The 23,956-nt window shown below is 45.1% G+C and overlaps 1 protein-coding gene across 2 annotated transcripts in view; it reads right to left on the bottom strand.

Annotated features, from left to right (window-relative positions):
- Window positions 1–3,245: 3,245 nt before the first annotated feature.
- Window positions 3,246–23,956, bottom strand: part of OSBP (oxysterol binding protein) — a 33,957-nt gene continuing 13,246 nt past the window's right edge. Inside the window, exons 4-14 of one of the 2 annotated variants that reach the window (XM_079930052.1) lie at window positions 22,573–22,771; window positions 22,216–22,318; window positions 21,837–21,891; window positions 21,515–21,646; window positions 16,644–16,889; window positions 16,243–16,363; window positions 9,078–9,181; window positions 7,605–7,700; window positions 6,675–6,856; window positions 5,670–5,890; window positions 3,246–5,567 (exon numbers count right to left, since the gene is read on the bottom strand). In XM_079930052.1, coding sequence (XP_079786178.1) covers window positions 5,425–5,567; window positions 5,670–5,890; window positions 6,675–6,856; window positions 7,605–7,700; window positions 9,078–9,181; window positions 16,243–16,363; window positions 16,644–16,889; window positions 21,515–21,646; window positions 21,837–21,891; window positions 22,216–22,318; window positions 22,573–22,771 — 1,602 coding nt within the window. In that variant the 3' untranslated portion in view covers window positions 3,246–5,424. Of the gene's footprint in view, window positions 5,891–6,674; window positions 6,857–7,604; window positions 7,701–9,077; window positions 9,182–16,242; window positions 16,364–16,643; window positions 16,890–21,514; window positions 21,647–21,836; window positions 21,892–22,215; window positions 22,319–22,572; window positions 22,772–23,956 lie in introns of both variants that reach the window. The other variant, XM_079930051.1, reaches the window with a different exon arrangement.

The raw sequence follows: 23,956 nt of genomic DNA, 5'->3' as shown, positions 1-23,956 counted from the left end.
AGGATCCCACATGTCGCGGAGCGGCTGGGCCCGTGAGCCATGGCTGCTGAGCCTGCGTGTCCGCAGCCTGCGCTCTGCAGTGGGAGAGGCCGGTGAGAGGCCCGCGTACCGCAAAAAAAAAAATAAATAAAAAAATTGAAACATATAGACATTGTCAAAATGTGGAATTGGCTCAGACCTCTCAAACTCTGAGAAGCGAGCTGTGGTTTAATAATATCCCCTAATATGCTGATTTATTCCACCTCCTCCTCTCATTTCATAATTTTGTGACCCTTGCGTTTATATATATATATATATAAAATTGCACTAGCCCTAACCCTAATTGAATCAGAATCTCTGCAGATGGGGCTCAGGATTATATATCTTTTAACTTGCAGGTGATTTTAATGTGCAGCCTCTCTCAGCATCTCATTCCTCAGTTCTCACAAAAATGTAGCCATTACATTTGGACCCATGTTTTAAGTCGCTTACTCAACCTCTCCACAGGCTCCTCCAACTCAGAATGCCCCAAAATGAACCCATCTTTCCCTCTAGACTTGTTTAGCTTGCTACCACCTTCCTTCTAAGTTTCCTGAGCAAGAAAAATACAAGTTTCTCCCTTCCTCCCTCCCTCTGCTCTCCATGAATAATCATACTCAAGTGCTGTTCATTCCAGTCAATACTGGAATCCCTGCACTTCTCTTCATTCTCACTTCTCCAATCTCTTAATTGATCTGATTACCTGTCAATCATTTTCCACACTGGAACCTATCACCCTGCTTACAAATCTTTCACTGGCTCCCTTGCTGAAAACGAAAGCCAAGGTTTCTTTATGTGGTATATGAAGACTTCCATGACTTGGGCCTTACCTCTCTCCATCACTGTATCAGTGCCCTCTCCTTGACCTTAAACTCCAGCCATTCATACAGCCATCCAAAAGCAGGATGCTTTCCTCGACTTTGCTCTCCATCTTTATCCATGCAGCATCTTACAGGGTGCCCTTTCCCTAACCCCTATCAAACCTGCAACTCTCAACTCAGATACTTTCTCCTAGTTGTATTGAATAGAAGGCTTCCCTGCCATGTCTTTATCCCCTCCCTCCCCACTCTCTATAGGCTTGTTGCCCCTCTACAGTGCTTTCATGCCATTTATCAAACTAGATCGTAATTGCCCGTTTATCTGAGCTCTTTCTTGCCATTTGTATCTCTAATGTTATGTTATGTAACAAGCTGGAAGTCAATGTTTAATGAATGAACGAATGGAGACATTCCTAGCCCTACCTCTCTCAGGGCCAACTGGTTCTTTACTAACTTCTTAAATCACCTGGTCAAACTCAAGTGTGACCTCTGCAAGGCTACTGACAGAAGATTCTGAGCTCCTTAGTTCTTGCCTTTAAAGATGCCTCATCTGACCATCTTGCTTCAGTGACCCCGGGGGATCACTGTGAACCCCAAAAGGAGCACTCTACTTGAAAAGACAGTAGGGAGGAAAGACTGAGGAGAACATAACCACAGATTATTTTATGAGCTTCAGAAGGGAAAGCCAGGGAAGGATTGAGGGATGCCTCCCACAGGGCAGGGCACAGTACTGGGCAAAAGCTTTATGAACTTTTAGAAGCTCTAAATTTTGATAGTCTTAGGGTTTCACAAGGTATATACCTTATAGTGAATAAATTCTAGACTTTTCTACACTTCCTTTTAGGACTCTACTATAGGTTGATTTTCACTTATCTTGCAGACCTTTGAAATGTATAGGTTTAACATATTTGTGGGACTTCAGAGGTCCCTGACAGGTGTAATTTTGAATCATGAGTAAGCTACACTCCTCGCGATCCACATCTCAACCCATTATGTCACAGGAGCCCATTAAAGGACTAAAGTTTCAGGTACATTGGACCCTACTGGAGGAAATTACATACCATACGGTATTCAAAATTGCAGGATGCAGCTCTCACAAGCGTCAAGGGTCGACTACCGTGGTTTTTAGCTTGCCAGAAAAAAAAAACGTTGCCGATACTTAACATCAAGGCTAAGTGGCCTTCCCAGGAACCAGGCTAGAAAAGACGACCCCTGACAACATAGCTGATTTTGTGGGCATGAGAGCCTTGAGAAACCAAGGAGCCAGGAGGCTGAACTTCAAGAATGCTCCTTCCGGGACATCCCTGGCGGTCCAGTGGTTAAGACTTCATACTTCCAACGCAGGGGGCGTGGGTTCAATCCCTTGTCGGGGAACCAAGATCCCGCATACCACACGGCATGGCCAAAAAAAAAGAATGCTCCAATGCGCCTTCCTTCACGTGGGACTCCCAAAATAATATTATCGACATTAAGAAGCTTCTGGAAACAGAGAAACGCATTTCTGCACGATGTATAATCCAGGAGGAAATGACTTAACTACCAGCCGCCTTCCAACCCAGTTTCTCACAGAGCACAAGTTTGTAAAGGTCACAAACTCTGGGGTTAAACCAACCCAGCTCTGAATTCCAGTACTGACTAACCAATCAGCTATGTGACCTTGAGTAAATTTATTTTTTGAGCGCCTTTCCTCATATTCAACGTGACAATTGTAAAATATACTTCTTGAAATTGTTTAAGTGGAAGCCTGGCAATGCTGACAGCTCGTCTCAGCACTCTGGACGCAGAAGCAGATGCTCAGTGATGTGCGCGCCCCCTCTCCGGGCAGGAATTGGCGCTCACCCTCATCGGAGGCCTCTCCATTCCCCTTCGATCACTTTGGCCACCTTCTCCCCTCCCTAAACTGTGCAGAGAAAAACTGAACAAGCATCTTCACTGTCCTTTACTTCTCTCCAAGGTCTTCAAATCAATACTCAATTGCTTATGTTTCAAAATACAGAATTTGAATCCTTACACGGAACAGCTAACTAAGATCCTGAAAATCTAAATGGGCAAGAGAGATGAAATTCAAGAACTTTTATTTTTTGAGGCGAAACAGGCCCAGTACCAACAACACTAGAAACCGTTCCCCTATGGCAAGGTGGGACCCTGACAGTGACATGGCACTAAAGCGTCGGGGGCTCTTAAAACTACTCATGTGGTCATTAGGTCCTCTGGAATGTTGTTGAATAGTCGAAGCATCTGGAAATCCGCGCCCAGTTTTTCTTTCCATCTCCCATGAAGATCAAGTTCCCAGACTGCCAAGAAAAAATCACCCAGGGGCCACTTCTCCGCCTCTTCCCACTGCCTCCTCCTTAAGTAGAAGTGAATCAGACAAACAATATGACTTTTTAAAAATTATTTAATTTAGTAGTTTTCTTGGAAAAAAAACAATAAGGCAAAAAAACCGAAAATATATATAGTTTTGTTTTGTTTTCATGTGACTTTATTTCACCTGAAGGACTCGAAGCCTCTTCCATTAGCAGGAACCTCACTGGGGATCAGGCTGGAAACGTAGTGCAGACAATGGGGAGCGGGAGCGGGAGACAGAGCAGGGAAGTTCCGTCTGTTTGGGGAGTTCCCGCTGTCTAAAGCTCCGTCCCCACCCCAGTTACATCAACGCTTTTATGGGCCTCCTTCAAAGAAGCAGCCCTGGAATAATCCCTTGCTTACGCTGGGATCGCTGGGATCGAGCTGAGTTCGCAGGAGGAACTTCCCCAGGAGGTGTCCCTGTCTCAAGTTCATCACAGCTAGGAAGGAAGGGATGGCGGGGAAGGAGTAAGATGCTATTTACCCAGTACAGATCCAATCTCCCTGCCGGGACGGCTTCCTCTGGAATGATTCTCCCCCCAGGACCCACGCTGGCTGAGGCTCGGCAGTTACGGAACAGAAACGAAAAGCACTAACGGGAAGCGTACACGGAAGGCACCTCATTTGTGATCCTCAGCCAGGGGCGGGTGGCACGGCGGGGTCAGATTTCTGAACAAGACAACTTAAACAAGTACAGAAGGAAAAAATGAAAGAAACCAGGGCCCAGCAGGAGCAGTTCTCTTCCCCACCCCACGCGACGGCGCCCCGACTCCTAGGAAGAAGGCTCTTTTGGGGATCAGCTCTGTGTGCTGAGATCTGGACAGAGGCAGGCTCAAACCGGAAATTACCCTCCTGACTTTCTACCCACACTCTTCCTAGTAAGAGAAGGAAAAAAGGTAGGAAAGAGGTTAGGATTTCATTTTCAAGAGTCAGGTAATTAGAAGAGCAGAGTTTAGACAGCAGTGGGCACCTCATGATACAAACCATGGACAAGGTCCCTGCTCAGGAACCGCTGGGCGGGATCCTGATCAGGTTTGGAATCTGTCTGCCCCTGAAAGAGGGAAAGCAGAGGGGGCTCCAATCCACATCAGTGTGTCCAAGAGAGAGTCCCAGGGAGACAAGTGATATCAAAAATCAAGATTCTTAATGGGAAGAAGGAAAATCAAACCAAAAAAGAATTAGATTTTTCTCTACATATATATACTATACAGATACTTAACGCATTATTCCAGAGGTGGCTCCAGTCCATGGGGCTTGAGAGATGGTGAAAACTTATTCCAGATAAACTCCTTCTCTCAGATTCTGAAGTATATCAGAATGGGACAGGTAACGCTTTGCTCCACAGGGCACAAACCCGAAGCAGTACTGCGCGGAGGGAGAAGAGAGGAAAGGCAATGAAGGATGGGGGAGAGGAGGAGCGGGGAAAGCAAGAGTGGCCAGCAGTGTTCTTCCATCCTGCCTCGTGTTCTCAGAAGTTCTCCGCCTGAGCAAGTCCGTAAAACCCCTTTGTGAGGATAACGCAAGCCTCCTACCGACCACCCAAGTGGCCCCGGGTGCTGTCAAAGAAGATGGAGAACAGCAGCAGGGTGTTTTACGCGAGTGAAGATCGAAACTTCCAAGAATTTAACTCTGAACGTCCCGGCCTTGCAAAACAGTCCCTCTCGCCAGTGTTCCAGTGCCACGGTTTTCTCCGCACCGACACCCCGTTCAATTGACCCCATCTGTGAACACTTCCTAACGTCACGCCCAAGCTCCACCACGAGCATTCACGATGCCTCTGTTGGTAAGTCTTACGTGGTGTTTCTTTTTAAAGGGAACCTCTAAAATCAGCTCTCGCTCTGAACTGCACCGGACGCCCCCCGCGTCATCCTCTTCCGCAGGTCCTGGCTGGGCAGGCTCTGTGAGGGGAGGGTGAGGGACAGCATCTCAAACCGGGGCAGAGGGAGAGGAAAGGGTCAAGAGCACGTGACTCTGCAGAAGCGGGACGACACTAGCACTCAGCCAGGACGCCTCTCCCTCACACACACGGTATCCAGAATGTCGACTTCAGTTTCAATCAGCTAAGGCAACCAGCCAATCACCGCCAATGGTGTCTGCTTCTGGTGATTGATTTGGAAAAAATGATTGGTTAAGACAGACAAACTTGAGGAAAGCTCTCCGTAAGAGAGTCACAACTGCCAGCTTTCCCGCGCATCCTCTGTCCTCTTCTCCTTTGGATCCTCCTCCTTTTGTCACGGCCGGTTCAGAAAATGTCCGGGCACGAGCTCCAGTCCTGTTTCTCTTTACACTCCCAGTATCCTCCCCTATAAATATGGGTTAACTCCTTGGTAACAGGGTCCTTCTTCCGCTCGAACCACAGTGCCTTGTAGGGATCGTAGGGCGTGCCTAAAAGGGAAAGAGGGTGAAGAAAAACAGAATCAGAGCCGAAAACACATGGGCGTTTGCCACGCGTCGGGACTGGGAAACAGAGTAGAAGGCGTCCACTACCATCCTCCGTGGCTTTCATAGCTTCGGCTTCTCTCTTCTTTCTGGAAAGTCTCTGTTTTTCCTCCAGGCGCTGCTTCTCTGCATTTGCTTCATCCCAGCGCCCATTCTCCATCAGTCTCTGGTCGGGCCGTAATCGGCTGTCTGTGGGGGCAGTGCCAGCTTCCCAGGCATTGAGAGTTAGAGCCAGCTCTGAGAAGTAGTACATGTTTTCTGCATTCTTCCTAAAAGTAAAGGGTGAGAAAGAGGAAGGGTAATGCCAGAGCTGAGACCCTTGTTAGTTAAAGAGCACCAACTAAGTTCACTACAAGGGCTACATCACCCTGGCTGTGCTACAGATGGAAAGACTCCAGGACCAACCACATCAGGTTCACCTAATTAAGAGACCCGACTGGACCATTCCCCGTCCCCTCCCCAGGATCACTCAACTGGATAGTTTTCTGGGCCTGTGCTATGCTCAGGTGAAATTAGGAAGGATGAAACATTCTACTAAATAAAACTTCTTTCTTCCTGTTTCCTTCGCTTTCTTTTTAACCTCTTTCTGGGATAACCTTGGCTATTACTGAGGACTGAACATATTAAATAATGACAGGAGACAAATGGCCTCCACCTTAATTTCTTTCCAAAGTCCTGCACATTATCTCAGGGACCTTTATACTGCTGCTAGGCCTTTGGGCCACAGGTGGTGGGCATCTTTCTCCTCTAGCCACTTCTGAATAGTTCTACTCTAAATTATAGAAAAACATCCTTCGGAATCACAATCCAAAGGACCTTTAGGAAACACCAAATGTTTCTGGCAGACGTGGTTTGAGTGGTTTGAACTTTCCTGGGACAAGGCACGCTACAACCCAACCACACGGGGACCACCTTCTGGTCATATCTCCAGGTTCCGATGTCCCGCGCTCAGTCCCTCACAGAATTAAGTGGGAAGGAAGGCAGAAATGCCGCAACACCGCTCCAAGGCTGAGGTCACAGCAGGACCCGGGCGGGACCCACACTGATACTCACGGTAAAGGATTCCGCTTCCACAGCATGACCCTGCTTTCCTCTGCTTCGTGGCCTCGCTGCCGAGCGTCACCCCCGTTTTCCCCGATGACTGGCTGTACTTTGAAACACTCCATTTTCTCATCCCACGTCCCCAGAAGGGCAAAGTGAACTTTTCCTGATGGGTCTGTCACTTCCCCTGTCACCTACAGAGGGAGAGCAGGGCTCTGGAGTACGGCATTCGCTGTGTCAGCTTCCCTGACTACTCTGGACACCGAAGTCCTAGGGTAAATACTGGTTAAATCCTGTTATGACAAACTCCGTGGAATCATTCAAATTATTTTGTTATGTTTTCTTGAGCTGCTTAAAATAACTGAGTCATGAGTTGGAGGATTCATTACCATTTTGTTGTACAGATTTTTGTTGTAATGATATATGTAGGAGAAGGATCTGACTGTCCTCAGAATTATGTTATATTCTTCTCTCCAGAAAGCAGAGAGAGCCACAAACAGATTTCTTCACTCTCCCATCAAAACTCCCGGCACAATTCCACTGCGGTGGTACCAGAACTCTCACTCAGACTTCAAGGTACCCATGCCTCCTTCCGGTAACCCTTTCCTTCGTCCTTCCTCGGTGCTGCCCATTTTCAAATCTCATTGCTCTTTTGTTTTCTGGCCACGCCTGCACAGCTTGCAGAATCTTAGTTCCCCGACCAGGGATCGAACCGGGGCCCACGGCAGTGAAAGCACCCTAACCACTGGACCGCCAGGAAATGCCGATCCCTCATTGCTCTTGACTTTTATTCTCTAACTTGTTGTCTTTTGCTGACTTTCTCCTTTATCTCTCCTTTTTTTTGAACACACACAATCTATCCACCTACACCAGCTCCAAAGGAACAGACTTTCTATGGGATACACACTAAGTGAAAAACATTTTAATTTCAACTTCTCTTACCTTTCTTGCTACATCCCGAGAGAAGTAGCTATAAGGAACAAATTTAAGATTGCACTTGTCTCCTGTCTTGTGATTCACAATATCAATTTCACCAGACTATAAAAAGAAAAGAATCATGGATTGGTTTTATTAAGAATGGATGACTGGAATATATGCTAAGCCTCATTCATCATAATTCTTCTCAATCTTACATTCTAGCTTTCCTGTATTTAAGATTCAGGTCTTAGCCAACCTTGAGATGCTGTGGAATCCCTTTGTAATCTCGGTATGCCAGGTTGGAATCAAGGCCAAATGACCTTTTTTAAAATAACTGTGTCACATGTTCAGTGGCATAATTCGAACTTCAGCACACACATTGATGATATTCACATAATAATTTACCTTCCCAAACCAATCCTCCACTCGTACCCTTCATGAACTCTGTGCTTAAAGTATTCTACTCACGGTTTCAACCCTACATATGGTGGGCCTTTCTACACTTCATTCATTGCATTTTCTCCTCCTTTCTATCTTGCAAATCCCAAAAAGCTCTTTAAGACTCAGCTTCATTCCCACATCTACCGTGAAGCCTTTCCTGACTGCTTAGACAGAATTCCCTCTCTTTTCTGAATTTACTGCAACCACTGTCTTAAGAGCAAACTGACAATGAATTAGATAGTTTGACAGTTTGTTTTTTTGTTTATTTATGGCTACGTTGGGTCTTCATTGCTAAGTGCGGGCTTTCTCAAGTTCTGGCGAGCGGGGGCTACTCTTCGTTGTGGTGAGTGGGCTTCTCATTGCAGTGGCATCTCTTGCTGCAGAGCACAGGCTCTAGGCACGCGGGCTTCGGTAATTGTGGCACACAGGCTCAGTAGTTGTGGCTCGAGGGCTCTAGGCTCAGTAGTTATGGCGCACGGGCTTAGCTAATCCGCAGCATGTGGGATCTTCCTGGACCAGGGCTCGAACCCGTGTCCCCTGCATCAGCAGGTGGATTCTTAAGCACTGTGCCACCAGGGAAGCCCCTAGATAGTATTTTAGTACAGCTCTTACACTAGTCTATTTTGGCAAATACTTTTCATCCTACACATATCTGTCATATATCTCCAATGATAAAATAACTCTTGGCAGGACAGTGCCTCATATGACTTTGTATTCCCAAGACCTAGCACTCAGCTTGGCAACAAATGTTTGATGAATAATGAAAGGATGAAGGATGGGAACCATGTTTATTATTTTCTTGTATTCTTCATAGTACCTAACACAGCCCTAGTACAGCAGTCACTGAATGAATGTTGTAACTTGGTCATTTATAGGTAATAGTTTGTGGTATAGAAACTCGGGGAGTTTGGGGTGGGATTACTGCCTGAGAGAAATTCCTCAGGCAAAACTGATAAACCAGTAACAGCAGTCTGGGGCCAGTTCACACGTCCTAAATACTACAAAGATGGACGTATTCTTCTGAACTTCAGAAGCACGCTGAGTCCCTTTACTCACCTGATCGATCCACAGTTTGCCCACGATAATGTTGTGCACTGTCGTGGTAACTTTCTTCCAAGTGTAGTGGTGCCCAGTTGCGTGGAAGATACAGTGGATGCTACCTAGAAGCAGAGAGTGGCACACAAATTAAGCCAAATATTAGAAAAACAGCACCATGCTGGCTAGAAATAATGATGGACTGATTTGATTTTATCAATATTTCTTACTTTTAAAAAGAAAACAGTAAGTCAAAAAGGACTTATAACCTTTATAAATGTTGGAAGCACTGACTGAATTTTTCATGTGATTTTAAAATTTATGAATAAAATATAACTAATGAGGACAAACATTGACAGCTGATACAGCTTAGCTGGGAAGTAATATTCTGCAAATGTAGAAATAAAAATGAAAGCAAAAACCCCAATCTTTTTACTAACTGTACCTGCTATACTAGCTGCAAAATTTACAGGAACAGGTCACATCTGCCCCAACATGAAAAAATAAAGCAGCATATGGAAAAGAGCACACACTGGTGGTCAGTACTGGGGACAAACCCTGTTGTGAGTAACTAGCTGTGTGACTTTAAGCAAACCACTTGTCTACCTATGGGCCTTAATAGTGGGGAAAAAAAAAAAGGGGGGGGGGGAGTAGTGGATAGAGCAGGGGCACCGGCTCCAACACTCATTCGATGTGTGAGCACGTGTTGCATAATAAAGAATTTGTCTGGTCTTTGTCCAACCTCTAAACGCTTGCAATTTCCCACGTGACAGTAGTGTCTTTGTTACTCATGAGGGCCCTGGTGATATATGCCAATGAGGTGCCTCAGGTGGGCCCCTAGATAGCTTATGCCAACAAGATGACTTAGGACGAGGGTGGGCCAGAAAGACCAACCATGTCATTAGAGAGCAGCGGCTGCGGGTCACCTGATACGGGCTAGATCTGGCCTCCTGACCTCCTGGGAATGATATTTCCTTCCTTCCAGGAAGGGAAGGAGGCCGGGATATTGAGTTCAGTCACGTGGCCAAGGATTTGATCAACTGTGCCCACACGATGAAACCCCAATAAAATCTCTGGACAAGGAAGCCTGGTGGAGTTTCTAGGATGTTAAACACATCAATGTGCCAGGAAGGTGCTGGGCCCTGATTTCATGGGGAGAGGGCATGGAAACTCATGTCCAGGATCCTCCCACACCCTCTGCTATGTGTCTCTCCATGGGGCTGGTCCTGATTTGTACCCTTTATAGCACTCAGTACGTAAGGTCTTCTCCTGTTCCTATAATCTCAAATGAATACCAAGCCAAAATCAGTGGCTTCAACAGAGGTGAGTGGAGATTCAAAATAATCCAAAAATTTCAGAAGATATACACATTAAATAATACAGTTAATTCCAGTAACGGTATAACTCTAAGCTCCCTCTGTAACCACTAATGAAACGAACACTAAGCGTGGCTGAGGCGTGTCCTTCTTGTACAAAAAGGTTAAAGTAGCCCTGGTGGCTGCAGCAGCAGTCATGCTGATGAGGATAACACTGGTGACCACGACACTGCCAGTAGCAATGGCAACTCTGCTGGGAACACCTGCTGTGTACCAGACAGGCTAGGCTAGGCTCTCCTCACTCATTTACTCTTCACAGCCATCTTCAAAAACATTTGCTCTGCCTAACTATGGCCTAAATCGCTTGTTCTTCACCACTGCAGTCTAAGCCACCAGCAGCTCTTGCCCGAACCTCTTTTCGGCCTCCCGGCTTCCACTCTGGCCCCCCTTCAAGTCTCTAGTCAAAATGATCTGTTTAAAACATGTCATATCAACTTTCCACACCATAAAATCTCCCCATTACTCCCCACTGTAGTTAGAATAAAACTCAACTCCTTTCACGGTGTACAAGACGCTACAAGAGCAGGCTCCCGCCTACCCCCTCTGGTCTCATCCACCGCGTCCCCCTCCTCACTCTGAACCAGCTGCTGTGGCCTTGCTGTTTCTCATGCGTGCTATGCTTGCTCCATCCCCAGGGCCCTTATCTTTGGGGTTCTCTCTGCCAGTCATCTTTTGGTTTTGTTTCTTTTTGTTCTCAGGTCTCTGCTCAAATGTAACCTTTTCAGAGAAGTTCCTGACTCTGCTACAAGGGAACACACAACACTCTCCTTCCTCCATCATTCACCCCATCTCTGCTTACTCTATTTTCTTCACTGAACCACCACTATATAAAATCAAAGTACTTGTTTTATTTACTTTTGTGTCTACTTAAGAATGCAAGCTAAATGAGGGCAAAGGAGCTTTTGTTCACCATTATGTACCCAACTAGAAATAGTTAACAGCATATAGTGGGCACTCAAATATTTGTTGATACCTTAGCTGCAGGCTACATTTGTATCCTACTGCTGCTGAAACCAGCTATGACAAACTTTGTGGCTTAAAATAACACAACTTGGGACTTCCCTGGTGGCGCAGTGGTTAAGAATCCGCCTGCCAATGCAGGGGACACAGGTTCGAGCCCTGGTCCAGGAAGATCCCACACGCCGTGGCGCAACTAAGGCCGTGTGCCACAACTACTGAGCCTGCGCTCTAGAGCCCGTGAGCCACAACTACTGAGCCCGCATGCCACAAGTACTGAACCCTGTGTGCCTAGAGCCCGTGCTCCCCAGCAAGAGAAGCCACCACAATGAGAAGCCCTCGCACTGCAATGACGAGTAGCCCCCGCTCGCCGCAACTACAGAAAGCCTGCACGCAGCAATGTGGTCCCAATGCAGCCCGAAACAAACAAATAATAAATAAATTTTAAAAAATAACACAACTTATTCTCTTACAGTTCTAGAAGTCAGAAGTCTAAAATCAAGGTGTCAGCAGGTGTGTGTTCCTTCTGAAGGCTCAAGGGGAAAATCCATTTTCTTGCTTTTTCCAGTTACTACAAGCCACCTGCATTCTTTGGTTTGTGGACCCTTCCTAGCATCACTCAAACCTCTTGCTTCTGTTGTCACTGACTCTGAACCTCCGGTCTCCCTCTTATAAATACCCTTGTTGATTACATTAGGCCCACAGAATAATCCAGGATTATCTCCCCATCTCCAGATCCTTAACCACATGTCCAAAGTTCCTTTCACTGTGTAAAGTGATAAATTCATAGGTTCCAGAGCTTAGGATGTGGATATATTTGGGGGCAGGGGGGCATTATTCAACCTACCACATCCTCATTTTACCAAATGAAGACTCTGAGCTTAGAGAGGTCAAATAATTTTCCCAAGGTCACAGAGCTAGTGACAGCTAGAGCTGAAGTTCAAAATAAGAGCAGAACATGTGTACAGTCCAATACCATAACCCTATATCCCACCCTGATGATGTACCTGTTGTTCTGCAGTGTCCCTTCCAGTTCACTGGGATGGTGGAAAAATAAAGAACACCCTGTGACGACCTTCGTTGAAAACTTGACAATAAGTTAAAGATCCCAAACCTGAGCCATTTAAAGTGTATAAAGGGGAAGACAGCCACTTGCAGAATGGTAGAGTAAGAACTTCCATGTATCAGCTCCCCAGTAAAATCAACAAGAACACACTAACAAAAGTGATCAGAATCAACTTTTTCATAACTCTGGAAATTAACCAAAGGCTTACAATACTCCAAGAAACATTTACTCAAGAAAAATGGCTGACTCTCAGTAAGCAAAATGAGCTTTGTGGCGTTTTAACTTGCCCCATTCCTATCCTTCTCTCCCCAGCTCAGCAGTAGCCTTGAAAACTGGTAGCCTCACAGTCATGGTAGCCGTGAAAACCAGCAAGCAGTCTAGCAAACACTGGAGGGAGTAGAACAGGAAGCTCCCAAAGCCCAGCTCCAAAGTACTGTCGTTCTCTGACCTATCTGGTGGCTCCCAGTAAACTCCCACTCACTGGGCTTATCTTTATTTGATCTGATTCTGCACCGCTCACCTCAGCCTTCTTCCTGGGGCAATTATCAACAATCCGGGGCAATTATTTAACACAACAGCTGCCACAGGTGGTGATAACAGTTGGAGCACTTGAAGAAATAATGGCCCCAAATTCCCCAGATTTGACGAAAAGCACTAAGCTCCACTTCCGAGAAGTCCAGTGAATGCCAAGTGGATCAACTCAAAGAGCACCACACTGAAACCGACCGTAATCAGACTAGAAAGACACAGACAAACAGAGGATCCGGAAAGCAGGAAGAGAGAAGTGATGCGTCACACACAAGTGATCCTCAGAAACCACGAAGGCCAGAAGGCAGTCGGATGACGCGTTCAAAATGCCGAAAGAAAAAGACCATCAAACCCAGAGTTCTATGTCCAGCAAAATTATCCTTCATAAACAAGGAGAACTAAGACATTCCCAGCAAAACAAAAACTGAAAGAATTCCTGGCTACCCGATCTGCTCTTCAAGAAATGCTAAAGGAAGTCCTTCAGGCTGAAATGAAAGGATACTAGGCAGTAACTTAAATCTACCTTAAGAAATTAAGAGACCAGTAAAGGTAACAGCAATTAAACTACATAAAAGACACAAGCATACATCTATTTTTTGCTTATAACTTTTTTCTCCTATATGATGTAAAAGACAACTACATAAAGCAAGAGTTATAAAACAATGTTGATGGAATTATAACGTAGAAAAATAGTTTGCATGAAAATAAAAGCACAAAGGAGGGAAAAGGTAATAGATCCATGTAAGTGCAAAGTCTTTATATCCTGTTGAAATTCACCTGGTATTAATCTGAACTAGATTATTAGAAGGTGTTAATTTTAATACCCAGGATAACCATAAAAATACCTTTAAAAAATATAGTAAAAGAAATAACAAGGAAATTAAAATGGTAAACCAGAAAAATATCTATTTAACACAAAAGAAGGAACGAATGGCAGAGTAGAGGAGGAACAAAAAGGACATAAGATGTACAGAAACAAAATACCAAAATGGCAGATGTGAATCCTAACTAATCAGTAATTATAATAAATATAAATGGATTAATCACTCTAATCAAAAAGCAGAAATTGGAAAAATGGATAAAATATATAAGGAGGACTTTCTGACTAAAGTGCTGCTGGGGCAGATTCAAGGTGCATGGAGCCCAGCAGTGTCATTGACACAGAGATCAACAGGCTGAGTGGTTGTTTCATTCATAATATCAAATTGTGATTCTTCTTGGGTTAGAGAACTCCAAACTATAAAATAATCCTCTATGTAAATGTATCTCTTTAAACTTGAAGCTACCACCCAATTCCAAAATGAGTGGATGAGCAAACTCATATTTACCCTCTACCGCAGTCTTCATAATTTTGCAAACTTCAATCATATTTCCTAGAAGCATTCTTTTTTCCAGACTGCAAGAATTCTAACCTTTTCAGTCAATTTTACTGGAAGACTCAGACTACCTTCCACCACCTCAAAAACCCATCCACCTGCCTACTCACTCACACCCCGTCCATCTGTCTTTCTTCAATGGCATCTCTTGGCTTAATAATTTACCCTCTGAGAGCTGAACACCACTGAAAATGGATCGAACCCATGTCCCCTGCATTAGCAGGTGGATTTCTTAACCACCGCACCACCTGGGAAGTCCCACGATGTCAATTCTTGTTCAATCTCCCTACAAAGGCTGGGATCTTTGTTTTGTTCACTTGCATTTCCCGAGCACCTTAGAACCATACCTAGTACGTGGTAGGTATACTCAGTATCTAATAGATGGGGTGACTTAAGATAATATATCCTGATGAATCCTTAAACAACCAAAGAATGAAATCCTATCAAAGGTTTTTTTAACTCTAAAAAATTAGATCTACCACTTATATCATGTTCCTATAGTTATTTACCCCTCAAAGAATTCTAGATTAGTCAAATTACAGAGAAAATGCACAGCACATCGCTGGTAATTTAGGTTTACTGCCGTTTTTAAAATGTATATAAACTTCCTTAGAATTAAATACATATAACCCATCCCTTTAGCAATCCTCAGGGGGCCTCTGAAACCCTTCTGCATGGATGAAAGTTATACTGCAATACGACTACTGACACCCTAGTTCTGCAGATTAGGTGTGAACATCTCAGGTGTTTACTACTCTTAACCTAACACACTTCGGAAGCTATCAGCTTCAAAGACAGTTAAGCAATTAGAACCTGTTCAAAGGTTCTCAGTAAAGATCAAGACCAAAATCACTTAGTCTCCTTTTCATCTAAGGGCCTCTTGCATATTAACCATGAGGCAACAGAGTTAACATTTCAGTTTCTTGTCTTTTAATATGTTACGAACATCCCTGGATTTTTTTCTGGCTAATTTCTAGTTTGCACTGTACCTGCTACCTTGTTTCTGAGAGAAAGGGGGATTTATTAAAGCAGAAGACTGTACGGCAATAACCCAGCACTGCAGCTCTGCCACATGAAAGACTAGAACCAGGAAATGGAAAGCCATCGAGAGCTCAGGCAGTTGCTACCAGCGCTGTCTCTAGGGAGCCACTTGCTTTCTCTCTACCTGCTTTGTGTTTCTTTTTCTGCAGACCAACGTTCACTCTTCAGTACACACGTGGCCAAATGTGGCTGGCTCTAGTTCAAAAGAGCATCAAGAATCTACTACCCTTTCTGAATAATCTCATTTCCCCTAAAGTACAGACACACAAACACTGCATACTAGGATTCCTATTCCCAGGCCTGACCTTTCTGATCTTGGTGCAAAATTAACTTGTAATCCAATAAGATCTTTTAAAATAAAGTTTCATTTTACCTGGAGTTCAGCTGTCACATAAATGACACCTAACCCCTCCGGTGGAGGAAGAGTGAGGGGAGAAAGGAGAGGAGGAGGGGCTACCCAGGAACCCTAACCTTTTGCAGTCACAGGAGTTCTGATCTATAGAGAGAAGCTGATTGCTAGGATAATGGGGTAAACAACACCAACTAAAAGAATTTTTTAAATGCATGCTAAAATGTGTATTCTAAAATAGTACTTAAAGATGCATTAAATATAGCTAAGAAGACAAAGAACTTATGACCAGATGGGTCCTTAAAGAGTCTCACACACACCCCAACCCACCCAGCAGCTGAGAAGTTAAATGACCTGCACAAAGCTAGCTCGTACTGTTCAGTGCCTGAATCAGACCTCCAGGTTCCTGACTACTGAACCAGTAACCGCCTCCATCCTGCCAGAAAAGCTTTCCTTCCTGGAGCACAAATGCTTACAAAGATGGTGGCCTTACCAAGCGGCATAATGGAGAGGTATTTGCCTCGGAACTTGCTGGTGATTTTGATTTCCTGACGCAACGTCCAGCCATTTTTGGACTCAGCGTGGTGTGCAGCCGCAGGGGGATGATGACTCACCTTGAAGAAATCAGTGGTTCAAATTAAAAGGAAGAAAGGAGAAAAAAAGATACTGCCTATTAACTGGTGATAAACACCCCAAATTCACACTTGACATTTTTACACCCATAGCAGTAGATGAATACCAGGGCCTCCAGTGTTGAAGTCCTGAAGGAAAAGAAGGCAGTTTGGGATGACGGGGTCTGGAATTTCTGCAAACGTTAACACCCAGGGGTATCAACCAAAGAAATCATCCCTTTCTTCAAAAAGGAGACGTGTCACAGTCCTGAGGCTCCTTTACCTGCTCACAGAGGGATCGGTACCCATTCTCCTCTAATCGGTCTAGCTCAAAGGTCTCCCCAAGGAGTGGGTTGAACGGCTTGCTGGTACGGAAGACAGTAGTGGAGTAGGAGGACACGGTGAAAGCTGCAACATAACAGAGCTGTTCTAGAGAGTTCTCACACTTTGCAGCTCGGTCTAACAGCTCGTGGTATTCCAGATCTTCAGTAAGGCGCTGAAGCATGGATAAGGGCTCATTAAAGTTTACCTGTCAGGAAAAGAGCAGATATAAAAACTCTGTCCGCACATCCAAATGAGACAATTTCTTCCTTTCTTTTTTTTTCTTTTTGCAGTCGGAGGGAGACACATATCAAGATGTCAAGATGATAAAACAAATCACTGGGAAAAGAAGAGGCCTTTGCTCAGTAGAGCAACTCCAAGATCTAGCCTGAAAGCAGCCCATTCTCCTCGGCCAACTGTTCATGTCAATGAGTGGTGGAAATTCCATTTTCATTTATTTCACTAACTGGAAGCACTCTGAGATGGGAACCATGCCTCTTCTGCTTACCACTGCATATCCAAGAGCCACTGATGCCTGGCCCATGAGAAACTGTCATCAAATAGGTACTGAATGAATGAATAAAAGGAGAAATGGACTTCAGCACAAGTATACGCAGAGAAGAAGTTAGGTATTTAACATTTTTGAGGGAGGAAAGAAAGGGTAGTAAATTCTAAGTGCAGTCGTGTCCTGACTAGTGGAAAAAACATTACAGTAGTTAGCTTCCACTCCCAGACTAGACCATTGCTGAGTCTCAGTTCAGTGCTACATCAGGCAAGGATTCTGCTTTCTTCTCTGAGGCTGGACAGTTGTGCTTCTGCAGCTGGAGTATTCATGATGGGGGCTAAGAGAGGGCTCTGAGTGCTTCTACCTTTCAAGTTTTAGAGCCAGCTTAGGGCACTCAGCCACAGGATGAAGCAAGTGTGTGTCTGCGCACCTCTGTCGGGCAGAAGATGTCCATTCGTGCCACAGATATTTATTGAGCCCTCACGTGTGCCAGACCCTATACAACTCAGCAGGTATAGAGAAGTGAACAAAAGAGACATTGTCCCCTCATCCCCCAAAGAATGAGCTTCTAAGTTGACTGTCTGGAACTTATGATGACTTTACTACTTTAAAAACTTACTATAAAAAGAGGTTAGGTTCCCAGGCTAGTCCACAAAGCTTATTTAACCAGCAATACAGCTAAAGAAGCCTGAATATCACTAGCCTGAGTTGAGTCTGAAGAAGAGAGGAAGGAAGAAAAAAATGTCCTTTGTATTGAATGGAGCTGACCTAAAGCAAAATTTCAGTTAATAAAACAAACAAAAACAACACTTTTCTTTCCTACAGTCCTACCTCTTTTTATTTTTCTGCATTTTAATCCAACCTTCTACCCCCCAATCTCGGAGTCACATACTACCTTAATGCTTACTGCCCTCCCAATTACGAAACATCTTGTAATTTCCACTATAACAAACTTTGGAAACAAAGTATAAAGGAAAACATCTACTTGAAATACCATCACCCAAAGATAACCACTATTAATAGTTTCATATTTGTTTCTATGCATTTATACATAAAAAAATTACTAGAGCCTGCTTTTTCTGAGAAATATACTAAGCATTTCTCTGTGAAAATTTCCCAAGGGGGAAGGAGGATCTACCCTGCCTCAGCTAAAAACACTGTACCACACTCCAAAGCCATGCTGTCCGCACAGAGAAAAGCACTATGGTAAGAAAAATGCACACCGAGGGTAAACGGCTGGACAGAACTCAAATCCTCAAGTGTCTTTTTAAAAGACGGTACTTATTAACTATGCCAACAAAATCTCTCCGTGGCAGAACTGCAGGCAACATGCAGTAACATTTCCATACATTTCGAGGAAAATGAGACAGGCGATGTGCTCCGCTGGTGGCTACAGGACAGATGAGAACCACCCGGGCCTAGAATCAGTATATCCTTACTTAGCCCATCACCGCTTATCACACACACACAGCCCTGCCCCCCAACAGCCGTTCCAGGAACCACAGTTTCTCTGAAAGGGCCAAGCTTTTTATACTGGTCATTTTATCCCTCAGAGGGCTAACAGGGAAACAAACAAATCTGAGAATTTACAGTGGAAAGAAGCAGGGCGTTAGTTATATGGCTGATGGAGAGCTGGGCAGCATAACATGACAGCCTGGAGATTAGCAGCGGCAGGAAGCCGTAACTGCTGACAGGCAGGAGGAACAAAGAGCAGCGGTGGTTATTACCGCAGCGCAGAGGCCAGAGGCGTGCACAGAAGCTAAAGCCTCAGGGGGGCCTGCAGTGGAAACTAGAGCCACACAGCTGCTGCCAGAGCATTGCCCAAGAGAATGTAGCCGGGGCGGGGAGTGCCCTGGGACTTCTCCCATCCTCCCGCTCCAAACTCCTTCTGGTGCCTTGCACTGGTGGAGCCCAGCCAGAGTCAGCAGGCATGGAAGCCTGAGAAACACAGCCCAGAGGGATCAGCTTTCCTGTGACACAGCACAGAGCAGGGCAAGGGTGAGGACCAGATCCACAGGCCAACAGGTACCGGACTGCACATTCCTTGTAACGATGTCAACAAGGAAATAATGGTAAAGTAGGACAGAGAGGTCACCTGGACTCAGAACCTATCTCTAAGCAGGAACTGCATTTCTGAGGCTGCAATTTCCAGCCCACCTCTCCACCACTTCCTTCAAGGCACTAGGCAAAGAAGCGGGGCTTCTTTTCAGGCCCCTAGTCAACCACTTATTTTATGCTTCTCCAGTGTGCTTACTCATGGCCATTTCCTGTCTGGAGGTCAACATTTTTCTAACAGAAATCCTATGCACTTACATACAAATCTATTTTTTTTCCAAGACTCAGTTAACTAATTACTTTAACATTTGCTGAATGATATGTATGTGCCAGGCACTGGCTAAGCATCAAGGATATAAAGACCAGTCTCTGCCCGTGAAGAACAGTCTATGGAGAGAAAGAAACCACTCACTGGTCCATCAGCCCCAAGAGGCTGGGAGAATGCTGTCTGTATGCCGTGCAACCGGCTATGGGCAGAGCCTGCAGCCATGCCCCACTCTCCATTCTTCCCTTCTTCTGCAAGTAGTTGAATCCCCAATTTTTAACTAGGTCATGCCACCAAGAACAGAAGTCTTCATTTCTAGTCTCCTCTCCAGCTAGCTGAGGCCATATAACTAAGTTCTGGCCAAAGAGATTGAAGGCAAAATGGTTCATGATATTTCCAAGAAGCACCCTTAAAAGGCAGGACATGCCCTTCTCCTCTTTCCCTCTTCCCGCTGACTGGAATGCGATCCTGACGGCCCGAGTTGGGGCAGCCACTTAACACCTGGGAATTGAGGCCACAGGCAGCAGAACAACAGGACAGAAAGGAGCCTGGTCACGACAGTGTGGAGTATCGTACCAGCCCTGGACCACCTACTTCTGGACTTTAACGTGATAATGAGTTAAGCTAATATTTGTTGGCCAGCTTTTTCTGTGAAAGGTTATATAGTAAACATTTAGGCTTCCAGTGCCATACGGCCTCTGTCACACCTACTCAGCACTGCTGTTCTAGGATGAAAGCAGCCACAGGCAATCTGTGAACGAATGAGCATTTACTGTGTTCCAATAAACCTCACGGACACTGACATGTAAATTGTATATAATTTTCACATCACAAAATATTATCCTCCTTTTGATATTTTTCAACCATTTAAAAACATAAAAACTATGCTTAGCTTGTAGGCTGTACAGATGGCAGCCAGATGTGGCCCCAGGGCCACAGTTTGCTGCCCCCTGGTCTAAACCAACATATTTTGGATTCTTTAAACTGAACCTATACCTGATACACTGATACAACCCCAGGCAGCTAGGCAGTCATTAAACTCTTGGGGAGTGAACCAGCAAGTTAAACCCACTGTCCAGAAATAAACAGTGGCACTTGTTGGAACACAGGGAAGAGACGGCTCACCCTGACCAGATGCACGGGTGAAGGTCTGCTGAAAGAGACGACACCACAGTCGAATCCTGAAAAAAAGGGTATCAGCCAGGACAAAAGAAAAGTGGCATAGGTGGGTGGGAAGCTGATGAAAGTTTGGGCAGAAAGAGCAGTGTGTGCAAATGCCCTGAGGGGAAAAGAAAAAAGATGCCGGTGAGTCCCTGAAGGTAACTCCCAAAGACCAGAACACTGGGCACGTGTATGGGCGGAGCCTTGTCCTTGGGGAGGAAGTATCAAGCCCACTAAGGGACCGGGACTACTCTCAAAGCAGTAGGAGCTAGTAAAGGACTTTAAGCTAAGGAATGACATGACTACATTTGCAATATTGAAAAGATCCCTTTTGAAAACAGTGTGGACAGACTGGAGGAGGGCATGACAGGAGGCAGGGAGGTCAGTCCAAACACCTCCTTCACCAGGGAGATGGTCCACAGCTTCCTGGTTGGAATGAATTGGTTTTGCTTTGGTCTCCCCAAACCTTTGTATGCACAGTACTTCCCATCATAGAAATGAATGTTTTCTACATGTTTTCATGTCTGTCTCTCGAACTACATGCTTCTTGAAAACAGAAACGATGCTGAATTTTATCTTTGCAGGTCCTCAGCACATCTGGCATAGGAATTTGCTCATAAATAACTGTTACTGAACAAATGCATCTGACTCTAGGTGATCTGGAAACATACCAGATCCCTAGCGAAAATTAAAGCAGCTAGTTTTAAGGGATCGTTTATGACTGTAAGGGTAACAAGGACCGTGCCACAAACTGCCACAGGAGTGGGTGGAGGCTGTCCCGGCCGCACTCCTCTGGCCGGGGCCTGAGAGGCCTTCCAGGCAGAGCCTGGTTGTGCGAGACCCTCACCGGCATGGGGATCTTGGAGAGTTCTTTTCCGATGCAGTTCTTCATGATGCTCCACAAATTGAGGCTATAGTTTGGCTTGTATGGTATCCTCGTTCTCTTTTCCTTCTTGGTCTCTTCCAGCTGATGCTTGTACTAAGCGCAAAAACAAAGCCATTCAATCACTCACAAAGAACAGAAAACCCACTATTTATAAGCTTCCCTTCCCCCATGCTAAAAAAAAAAAAAAAACCAGTACTTTCTGTTTCTCTTAGTACTTTATAAGCAAATCCTTGGGAATGACACCTAAGTCCCCCAGTCTTGGTAATTCCCAAATAGGAGTTACCTGTTCATCAAGGCTGATGTCACTGCTGGCTCCACTGATGTTGCTGCCAGTACGTCTACACAGATGGGAAGCGTATGAGAATTAGCATAAAGATCAGAACTAGAGTTTGGTCCTCACCATGTCTTTACAAAGCAGAATGCTAAGGACACGGCACAAACTTATTGATGAGTGATCAAACGACGACACTTAGAAAGCAGTACGTAGGAATAGACATCTCTGGAGAACTTGTTCATGTAAAAAAGCTGACAGTCTTCCACTTACGTAAGGAAAAGAGTCCATATCTTAGTAAACAACTATGACACTTCCACTGAAACATTTCTAACCTTTCCATGGCCAGATATGCTCATTTTGCGGGGGGTGGGAATCAAGAATGACTTACTTGTGGCCCAAATTTTCAGGCATGGTGATGATCTCAGGAGCATCAAAGAACTCATTCTCGTCATCCTCATCACTCACGTCTCCTTTGCCGGAGCAGCACTGACCTGCAGGGAGGAAGCCGCATTTGTTTCCTTGGGCTGCATTTATCAAAACCTGGCACAGCTGGAGCTTTCAAATATTAACCACAAACCTAGTAACAAATGGTAGAAAGCAATGGGGAAGTCAGAAGAATAAAGGGCTCGAATTCCATCTCACATGAGTCGCTGATTCTGGAGAATCTGCAGCTCTCTCTATCAGCTGCAGAAAAGCATGTGGCTGGGATCAGACAGGCCGTCCAAGAGCCAAGCCAGCAGCTCACCTTTGCCAGAAGCAGCGCCGCCGGGAGCGTTTGCCGGCAGCACCGTGGCTCCTCGGAAGGCTCTCTCCAGGTGATTGTGCTGCTTCGCCAGCTGCTCCAGGGTCTCTTCCAGGCGGATACGCTGGTCCCTTTCGTACTGCAGCGACTTCTGCCACTTTTTACTGTGGGTCTGGGCTAACACAAGGAAATCTCTGCAGGCCTGTATGGAGAAAGAGTCGATATAGGTCACCTCAGCTCAGCTAGTCAGAGATTCCCCTCAGGCCTCTGTAAGCCCAGTAAGTAACCTTATTCTGGGAACCTGAACTAGCAAATTAAAATGAAAGGCCTTCCCTGTTATTCCACAGTATCAGGGACAGCCAGCTCCATGACACAATCAAGGTCAACTCCAGAAAAAAATATTGAATGTGGTTGTCATAGTTCTTTCATATTTTCCTGGTCATGAGGACCAAACAACAAATACCAAGTGAGCAACAAACCTAGACAAAGTATTTGTGCAACATCACAAAGGGCAGCTATGTGAACTGCTCCAAAGAAGAAACCTATGGACTAAAAGGTGAGGAAAAGCATGGGATAAGCATGTATTGCTTTCAATACATTCTCAACTAAACTCAAGTCACCTAAAGCTGAGGAATTCAGACACTGAGAACAGAGAGTCTGCAGTGAATTAAACCAAATATGGGGAAATTTAATTGGTTTTTATTTTGGTCACTAAGATAACAACTGATCTTAAAAATTAGAAGCCTACCTGATGAAGCGAAGAAGAGATCTAGAGACAAAACACAAATCTGACCATATTAGTCCCTTCACTGGCTCCCCATCGACATTAGGACCAAATCCTAACTACTGGTCATGGACATAAATGGCCCTTGTGTCCTCCTGTCCAGGCAGCTGGGCCCACCCCTGCACCCTGCCATGGAGGCACCCTGAACTGCTCACCCTTTCTCAGACATGCAGATTTCTTTCAGGCCTGCCCATCGGACCACGTGCTATTTGCTTGGCATAGAATACCTTCCTATCCCCTTTCTCTGCTTGGCCAAGTCCTCTCCATTCTTTAAGATCTATGGCAAATGTTACCTCTTCTGTGACCCCCCCCCCCCAAACCCATCTCTCCTCTACTTTCCACAGCACTTTGCACATATTTCTATTTCACACCATCCACAGCAGGATCGTGACTTTCTCTCCAGATGGACTGTGAGCCACCTGAAGACACCGTTTACAGCTTATTCACATACTTATCTCCAGCTCCTAACTGAGCTGCTCTGTACATAGTGGGAGCCTGATACAGTTTGCTTAATAAATAAAGGAAGGGAGCAATGTAAGCTTAAAAGTCTATACCCTGTTAAAGAGAAACTAATAGGTAAATAGAACATCTACTGCCATGGTT

Source organism: Stenella coeruleoalba, assembly GCF_951394435.1.
Source record: "Stenella coeruleoalba genome assembly, chromosome: 8".
Taxonomy (NCBI): Eukaryota; Metazoa; Chordata; class Mammalia; order Artiodactyla; family Delphinidae; genus Stenella; species Stenella coeruleoalba.
This window is presented reverse-complemented; position numbering and strand designations above follow the sequence as displayed.